At 54.7% G+C, this 9,158-nt stretch overlaps 1 protein-coding gene across 1 annotated transcript in view; it reads right to left on the bottom strand.

Annotated features, from left to right (window-relative positions):
• Positions 1-206: 206 nt before the first annotated feature.
• The window catches only part of EPHA8 (EPH receptor A8), a 45,597-nt gene continuing 36,645 nt past the window's right edge, over positions 207-9,158 (bottom strand). The window contains exons 11-17 of the mRNA XM_062626333.1: positions 8,378-8,563; positions 7,709-7,770; positions 7,117-7,326; positions 5,729-5,878; positions 4,070-4,260; positions 3,617-3,772; positions 207-2,223 (exon numbers count right to left, since the gene is read on the bottom strand). Coding sequence (XP_062482317.1) covers positions 2,109-2,223; positions 3,617-3,772; positions 4,070-4,260; positions 5,729-5,878; positions 7,117-7,326; positions 7,709-7,770; positions 8,378-8,563 — 1,070 coding nt within the window. The 3' untranslated portion in view covers positions 207-2,108. The remainder of the gene's footprint in view (positions 2,224-3,616; positions 3,773-4,069; positions 4,261-5,728; positions 5,879-7,116; positions 7,327-7,708; positions 7,771-8,377; positions 8,564-9,158) is intronic.

Raw genomic sequence — 9,158 nt, 5'->3', positions numbered from 1 at the left:
TTGTGCCCAGTGCCAGCAGTGTGCTGTGAGCAAGGTGTGACACGGTGGCTGTCCCTGTCTGTGTGAGGGGTGAGGGTCTGAGCAGGACTTGCACAGCTTTGAGCACTGAACATGCACATGGACCAGTGGGATGAGGTGACCTTCAGAGGTCCCTGCAAGTGATGGAGCAGCTCTGTGCAGCACAGCGACAATAACAGGCAAGGGGATGGCCAATGGGAAGAAGGAATTTTATTGTTCAGGAGGAGGTGCACACTCTGAACACAAAAGGCAAACCCTGCCCCACCATCCCTGCAGCCCAGAGCAGCCCAACGACCCCAGGCTGCAGGATCTGACTCATGGACTACCTTGGAAAGGGGCATCCGGCAGCTCCCAACCTCAGATCCTGCAGCCACGTCACTGGGGTTGCCCAGCAAACCCCAAATTTACAGGCCTGTGGCACTGGCCTCCCCTCTGCTCTCCCCTGTTCGCCCATGGTGGACTCACCCTCCAGGGAGTCCCAGATGTTGGGCAGAGAGGACATGGCCAGTACCTAGCATCTTGTGCCGCAGGACATGGACTACCCTCTGTCATGATGCTGACTGCAGGGTGGGTGTGAAGGTCTGAGTGCAGGACACAGGGTGCAATACAAATTAAACAACACATTGCATCTGTCCCCCATTACAAAAAGCTTCCATAGGAAGAAGTAAAGTGCCCGCCACAGTCAGAGAATCCATCAGGACGTAACCACCCTGGATGGAAAGCTAAATGAGCCCCAGAAAGGCCAGTTTAGCCAGGATTATTGCAGCTGAGAAATGGCTTTAACCCTCCCCCCCAAACCCCGTTGTGCCCAAACAGCACCGGGAGGAGCAGACCTCAGGCCACGTCCTACCAGTACCTGCATTCGAGTGGTGCTGGATTCACTGTGCCAGAGCTAAGGACACGATGCTGTGGGCCAGGCTGGCCCCTGGCAGTCACTGTCAGTCCCCTCCAGCACTCCCCCCCTCCCCAGCCGTGCTCCCAGTAGGTATTTTTTGCAGTGAGTTCAGCCCCGGGACCGAGGCTTCTGTGCTTTGAGACCATTCTTGTGTACTTAACATCGTGTTTCAGTAAAACAGTTCCCAAACCCTTAGAAAATTGTATTTACACCCAAGAGAAACCTTCTCAGCCCACAGCCTGCCCCCCATCTGCATCTGCAGCCGGCTCAGCCTCTTAGACCAGCTCTTTGGAGGCCACTGCTCGGCCAGAAGAGATGCTCCTGTGGAAGAGAGGAGAGCTGGGGAGGGAAGTCCAAGCTCCCAGCCACCAGGCTCACCAGCTGGGTCGTGCTGAAGACCCTCTTTTCCCAGACCTGCTGTCCTCAGCCTCATGGGGTTGCATCTGGAAGCGTTGCTCAGAACCCTCCTTTGCAGCTGACATGGCAGGCAGGAGGTGGAGAGCCTCCCGCAGCATCCTGGAGCTTCTTGAAGCTCCAGATAGCAGACCCTGGCCCACGCTGGGGAAGTTTCCTCTGCTTTTCCTGGTGCTGCCACCAGGTTCCCCGTCCTCCTGGGCTCGGTAGAGGTGGACCATGAAGGCACCTGCAGGCTGGTGCAGTTCAGGAGGTCCAGGCTGGAGTGCGCTGGAACTGGGAGGTAGTGGGAGCAGGGCTGTCTCTGCTGGGTGGCAGCCCGTGGAGCCCCCCTCAATTCAGAGAGCCAAGAAATTCCCCACTTGTCAGGTCCAAAGGAGCTGGGTGCCATGACAAACGTAGTCCCACTGCTCCTGGTATTGCTGTTGTGTCTGATACCCCTCCATCTGCTGGGGCCGTTCTGCTGTGTTGAAAGGGTTACCCCCTGTCCTGCATAGTTGTGTGGGAACCCCCAGTGCCAGAGAGACACAGCAGAAGATGGGGAGAGGCATGGCATGTCCCTTGCCTGCTTGGAAGTCTGCTCCCCCCTTCAGATGGGGGAAGGAGGCAGCAGGACCATCGAGGTATCTGGAAAGCACATTTCCACTGATGCTGAAATCGAAGAGATGCTGGTGGGGTTCCAGGTCCTGTTCTGGTGCCCCTTTTCCTGCTCACCACCCTGCTGCCCCTTTGCCAGGGTAAGTGTTAAGGAATGCCCATTGCAGGTCTGCAAATCTGGTGATCAGAGATGCCTCCTGGGGCCGTTTGTGTTCAGCAGCTGGGATCTCATGGCCTGGATGCTGCTCAAGATCTTCTTCTGGTGGCCCATCATGGTGATGCCCAGACTCCGAATGTCCCTGGAGAACAAAGACACTGTCAGACACCCCAAGGGCTGGACCTGGACGGAGGCACTGCTCCTCCCCATGCATGCACCCCATGGACCAGCCCAGGACCTCGCGTCTGGCTCCTCTCCACTTGCCCGTTAGCACAAGTCTGCTACTGCTGAGGGTCCATGAGCATCCTCCCAGGGACACAAAGGCTGCCATTCCCTTGGCCGTATCCTCCTGACAGGAGTGCTGTGACAGCTCCAGGGGGAGCAGGAGAGGGATCACTCCTGACAAGCTAGCAGGTGACAAGATCAATGGTCTGAAATTGGATTCAGTTTTAGTGCGATGCCCTCAGATAACCCAGTCAGAAAGACAGATGGATGATGAGCCTTCCCCACTGGAGAGCTTCCCTGATGTGCATGAGAAACAAGGATCAGTATCAGCTCAATCCCACAGCAAAGGCCCCAAGTACAGCCCCCAATCAATGCATGACAACCCTCTGTCTGTGCCTCTCCATCTTCCCTTTCACTGGCTCCTTCTCAACCTGCTGCACCTCGACCGAGGTGTGCAGTGTCACATCCTTCCCGAGTCACAGGAACCGTCTGGCAGCTCCATGCCTTTTGAGAGTGAAAAAGTCTTCTCAGAGGCAGGAGAGGCTGTTGTCAGCCCTGGCACTAATGCTAATACCAAGGGATAGGGAACGTAAGCCCAGGATAGGAGCAAGTATAGTCACTACCTTTTCCAGTACTGCTTGGAGCACGAGCAAACTTGGAGACCCCTGTACAGGTGGCAGCTCCTTACAGCAAGAGGAGGATGGGTCAGACACATCTTCCCCAGCTCTCCTCACTAAACCCAGCCTTGGTCACTTGGCTGTCACCCTGCACTCACACCAAGGTGCTATATGGTACCTCCCTGCCCAGCTGCGCTGAGCAAGGAGCCAGTCCAGTGCTCTGGGGTCTGAAGAAGCTCTGAGGTGCCCCCAGCTCTGTTTGTTTGCAGTGATCCCAGAGAAGCTGTGCAGTATGGCACAGCCATGCTCTGGTCCAGACAAACCTTTTGCCAGGGAAACAAAGGTGAGAAGAGCAAGGAGACAGCAATCTGGTATCTATCATATAATCTGGATTGTACGACCTCATGAGGCACTTTACAATCCAAATTACCAATGAATCTATGATGACATTGGAGAGAAATCACAGAGGTGACCTGGTGTTCGCACCCTTTCAAGAACAACTCCCAGACCTTCTCCAAAAGGTCGGCACTGCCTTGGACATCATCCCAGATCCCAACACCTTTTCCTTAGGGTTATATCTCTGGCATCAACGACCGACTAGATGGAGCAAACCAAGGCAGGACGGTCACTGTTTGAGGGCAGTGGGAAGGTGCAGGGCAACCCAACCAGTGCTGTTTGTTCTCCGGTACTCACTCGATGTTCATGCGCATCACCATGCCCAGGGAGGAGTACCCTGCCATGGCAAAGTTGTCCCGGTAGTGCCCCAGTCGGATGGAGTCCAGCCAGTCCTCCACAGTCAGGCAGGTGGCCAGGTCCAGGAGGCCCCTGTCAAAGGGTGTTTGGGTGAACCTGGGAGCAGGAGAAAAACAGGTTAGACCGGGAGGTGCTGGTCCTCGCTGGCCAGGCTGTGAGGTCCAGCTTGAAGAGCCTGAGGTAAGCTGAGGGCAGGAATCACTGCTCTACGGGCACCGCTACCCCAGACCACGGAGCAAGGCAGTGATGCGCCCACCCTAATCCGTGCCCATGAGCCCTGTGCATGACCGTGGTCACAAGGGAACACATTGCTGCTAGAGCTGGACAGAAACACCCCTCATTCACTGCAACCCACATGCTCTGCCCAGCACCAGCCCATCACGCAGCCCTTACCGGTTCACGGTGGCCGTGCACTTCAAGTTGTCCGGGTTGCGGATCAGCTTGTCCAGGATGCCAACGATCTGGGAGAAGCGTGGCCTCTCGCTGCGGTCCTTCTGCCAGCAATCCAGCATAAGCTGGTGCAGGGTCGTGGGGCAGCCCATGGGGGCAGGCAGGCGGTAGCCTTCCTCCACCGAGTTAATGACCTGGGAGGAAGGCAGGAGTTAGGAGCTGGACCCTAAGGGAGTCCCAGCAGCCTGGATAATGGCACACAAGGGTGATCCCTGGCGTGTGAGCTGCTGGTACCATCAGATGGGGAAGCAGGGGTGAGGTGTACACAAGATTCGTGCTAAACAAAAGGATTTCCAGCAGGCCACGAGAAGCCTCTGGAGAGCTGGGAGCAGGCTGGATACCAAACACATACAGAAATCACTGCTATGAGAGCGGATTTATTATGGGGTCCAATAGGCCTAAAATATTGCAGCTTCCCTCCAGCAGACAAGCCATGAGACCCTCACTCACATTCAGTCATTCTGGGCTTGCTGCCGCTCAGAGGAAACCCTGCTTGAAGGGTGCAAGCACTGCATCCATTCCTTGTTGTCACCAAGGCCACTTTGAAGGGATGCAAGCACTGCATCCATTCCTTGTTGTCACCAAGGCCACTTTGAAGGGATTCAAGCACTGCATCCATTCCTTGTTGTCACCAAGGCCACTTTGAAGGGATGCAAGCACTGCACCCATTCCTTGTTGTCACCAAGGCCACTTTGAAGGGATGCAAGCACTGCATCCATTCCTTGTTGTCACCAAGGCCACTTTGAAGGGATGCAAGCACTGCATCCATTCCTTGTTGTCACCAAGGCCACTTTGAACGGATGCAAGCACTGCATCCATTCCTTGTTGTCACCAAGGCCACTTTGAAGGGATTCAAGCACTGCATCCATTCCTTGTTGTCACCAAGGCCACTTTCTAAAACACTAAAACCACTTGGGAGAGGGTATTCTCAGGACTCCCACAGCAGGGAGAAGGCAAATAGGTTTATAGTCCCTGTAGGTGAAAGTAAAAAGGAAGTTCTGTGGTTCTGTAGTCAAAATACTCATTTTATCACCTCCTTTTGGAGCTGTTTCTCCCAGGTTATAATCAGGAACACAACCTACGTTTGCCTATAGTTTTTATGCCACTTGAGGTACGAGCAGCTCCACATAATTCTGACAAGCCCAAAGCCAGGTGATGCAAGCCTGGTGCTCTCAGCAGCCTCACATGGGCAGTAGAAATGGGTGCAGAATGGAACAATCAGACTAATTCAGGGGGGCTGCAGTGCTCCTAGGGAAGCTCTGACCCCTTCCAGGCAATGGGAAAGGCGGCACATGTGCTGAAGCTCTCCAAGCAGCACTAAGTCTTGTACAGAGCAACAGATGGGGATGGGGAGACCCACAGTGCACACAACCAAGCACAGCTAGGAGCTGTGGTGCTGCAAAGGGAAATCAGTGCAGTGCAGTGACGGGCATCACACTGATGTCCCCACTGAGGGGATAAGCACAGTGTGCGCAGCCCCATGGGGAGGTGGGGAGAGGCAAGGGCTGCTCTTTGGGTCCCTTTTCCCCATCCCTCCCTGGGAGGGAGCCGGGGGAGACGCAAGGGCTGCACCGTGCTGCCCCATGCCCCCCGTGCACTCACATCCCGGTTGGTCATGTTCCAGTACGGGCGCTCGCCGTAGGCCAGCACCTCCCACATGACGATGCCGTAGCTCCACACGTCGCTGGCCGAGGAGAACTTGCGGAATGCGATGGCCTCCGGAGCCGTCCAGCGAATGGGGATCTTCCCCCCCTGAAAATGGGAGGAACAGTGGAGGAAAAGGTCAAAGACCGGCTTAATGGGGGGGAGGCCAGGCTGTGTGTGTCTGCATGCCACAGAGCGCGGGGGCTGCTCTGACACCGGGGAGCCCTAGCTGATCTTGTGCCTCTTCTGACCCTTCCTCTGGGAGTCCCAACACCAAGATGCAGAGGATGCTGTACTTGAACCAAGCAGCAGGAGCTTTCCCCAGAATTAAAGGATCTGCAGTGTCACAAAAAGTATCTGCTTCTGAGATACCAAAGGGAGCAGCTAAATACAAAGACACACAGAGGACACATTCCGGCTCAATTCTTCTCTTGGCTGAAGCCAAGTGAAAAGCATGAAGGCCATGGTTTCCGGGATAGGCCACTGTGCACTCATCCCTCAGAGCTGCAACTGCTTTGGGCATTGCCATCAGCTAACCCAAAGCAACTTGAAGCTCTTTCTGCTTCTTTAGTCTTCGTCCTTCTGAAAAAGGATGCTCAGACTCCTCAGCTGCAGCTCCAACCTGGCCTCCATCAGGAGCTGTCTATCCACATTTTCCCAGCCAGAGGTGTGCCTGGGGAGCACACTAATTCCTCTTTTCATGGCCAGAGAAGAACTAAAAGAGCACATTCCCTCAATATACTTTATTTCACCTCTGGTGACCTCCAGTGGAGCAGCACATTAAACTCCAGAGCTGTCAGGTTGGCCAGAAAAGTCTTAAAATGGCTTCACAGACAGAAGTGTCTTCATCAAACCAAAATTACCTGGGCTGCAAAGCCAATTCCCACCCTTTCCACACCCCTGAATAAGGCAGAGTCACATGGAAAAACTATTGTGTGGCCACGCTGCTGCTGAGTCTACCATAACACCCACTGACCCATGGCTCTGGAACAACTGAGGAAGTGGATGGAGCTACAGTGGATGGAAAGACTCCAGCAGGGACATGGGACTATCCCTGTGCAATGAGCCATGTGCACCCACAGGAGCTGTTCATTTGGAAAGGTTTGATCATCTCCCTGCTCTGTTCACTGCACACCTCAGTTCTGGGATGTCCCTGTATGAAGGAAAATACTCAAAAGCTCTTTGGGTTCATGTTCTTGGTCCAGATACCGGCAGTGAGGTGACTGCCTCCAGTCCTACCCTGCCTATCTTCACTTGAGAGCATCCGACTTCTCCATCTGTCAGTGGCCTGGGCGATGACCACTGGTAAGGCTCAGTAAGACATTGCAGCTCTAGGAGCCACGCACCGTGGTGGTGTAGGCAGCATCGGGGTCATCCTCCAGGATGCGAGAGAGCCCAAAGTCAGACACTTTGCAGACCAGGTTGCTGTTCACCAGGATGTTGCGGGCAGCCAGGTCCCGGTGCACGTAGCCCAGGTCAGACAGGTACCTCATGCCCGCTCCGATGCCACGCAGCATGCCCACCAGCTGGATGATGGTGAACTGCCCATCGTGTTTCTGGAAAGGAAATATCCCAGAGTTAATCCGTGGGTTCTGCCAGCATCCTATTGATGCTGCTTTCATTACACTAACCCCCTAGGACCTCTTGTATTTGACTTAGTACCTCTTCTAGCCCCAGTGCCTCTGTCATGTCCCAGGGCCTGCTTCCTGCCCTCCCAGCACCTCTGACATGCAGCTCAGGCTGGTGTCCCTGCCTTTCCCCATGGAGCTGGGCACAATGCCCTGGTGCTGATGTCTGTTGTAGAGGTGAGAGCCCAGAGCACACCCCTCTCTTGCAGGGGTTGCAGTGGCCATGAGGCTGAGGAGCAGGAGCCAGCTTCCTCCAGTCACTCAGCCCAGGGGGATGTGCAATGAATGAAAATACAGAAGAGCTCCTTACCCTGAGGAAGGTGTCTAGCGAGCCATTCTCCATGTACTCTGTAACAATCATTACCAATTTGCCTGCAGAAGACAAGGGAGGTCAAGTTAGCAGAGAAGTCACCTTCCTCTGGGAAGCCCAGTGCCAGGCTTTTACTGGAAGAGACGTGAATCCATCCTCCTGCATCCCGCAGAGCGGTCTCACCCCTGCACCACACAGAACTGGCACAGCACTGGGGATGTGGCTGTAACCCAGACACTTACCCCTCCCTCCTGGTGCTATTGATGTGTCTAGGTCAGCTTCCTTATCCTGCTGAAATCTACATGCCATTAGCATAACGCTTTGCATCAGAATGTGCTTTTTGAAGGAAGACTTCAAATTATGATGCAACAGAGGCAGCCTTTAAAGTAAACACTAATGGGCAGAACATCTCCTAAACCAATAACCCTGACCTGGGGCCGCTGCAGAGCAAGGTGAAGAACTGCCACATAGGAAGTCTGTCCTGAAAGAGAAGGCAAGGGGGTGCGATGGAAGGGACCCCGGTAAATGGATATCTGAGAAGTGGGCATCTGGGGCAGCCAGAGGAATGAATACACCCAAAGTGAGCCCTGACCCCCATCTCCCAGGGTGCCCAGAGGGAGATCCATCCCAGTTCTGCCCACCAGCATCCCGTCCCCACCAGCAACATACTCCTGGTCACCACCCCCTCCAGGTGGATGACGTTGGGGTGGTCAAACTGTGCCATGATGCTGGCCTCGCTCAGGAAGTCCCGTCTCTGCTTCTCCGTGTAGCCAGCTTTCAGCGCCTTGATGGCCACAGGAATCTCCCTCTTCCCTGGCAGCTTCAGGCGGCCATAGCACACCTCTCCAGACTCCCCTGCAAGGCAAGGGAAGGGCATGGGAAGCTCCTGAGCGTGTTGCAGTGACCCACCAGCACCATGGATCACCCTGTCTGCTGTGATCAATCCCCTCGGGACTCCCGGGCTCTTTGTGCATCGCTGCCTCTGAGCACAGGGAGGATTTCCCATCTCCAGCAACCAGTGCCACCTCTGGCAACCAGGCAGGAATCTCAGATACCACCTCCCTCTGATGCCTTACGCTGAAAGTGATGGGCCAGTAATAGTGATTACAGTGGCACTTGCTTTACTGCTTTTCATGAACAAATTTGGATATCTCTTAGAGCAGCAGGATGTCTTTCAGCCAGGCTTCCCAATGCTGTTTTGGGGTAAGCTGCTGCTGAAGCTCCATTGCCATCGCTGCCCTGTGCTTCCCTGCAAAACAAAACCCCTTTCTGTGTTGAAAACGTGCCATTTTGCTACGATTTCATTTGCATTTTGTCACTGTAGATGCTTGCTCCGAGGTTTCAAAGCAGGGTGGCCACGTTGAAGCACCCACACAAGACAGGCTGAGCCATCTGCTGTGTCAGCCTGAGCTGTCGGTGCCACACCAGCAGCCTCCTGCACTGGGCTGCC

Source organism: Pezoporus occidentalis, unplaced genomic scaffold (assembly GCF_034315485.1).
Source record: "Pezoporus occidentalis ecotype Australia unplaced genomic scaffold, CSIRO_AGI_Poc_V1 ctg290, whole genome shotgun sequence".
Classification (NCBI taxonomy): Eukaryota; Metazoa; Chordata; class Aves; order Psittaciformes; family Psittacidae; genus Pezoporus; species Pezoporus occidentalis.
Note: the sequence above shows the minus strand (reverse complement) of the source record. Positions and strands in the feature narration are given on the sequence as shown.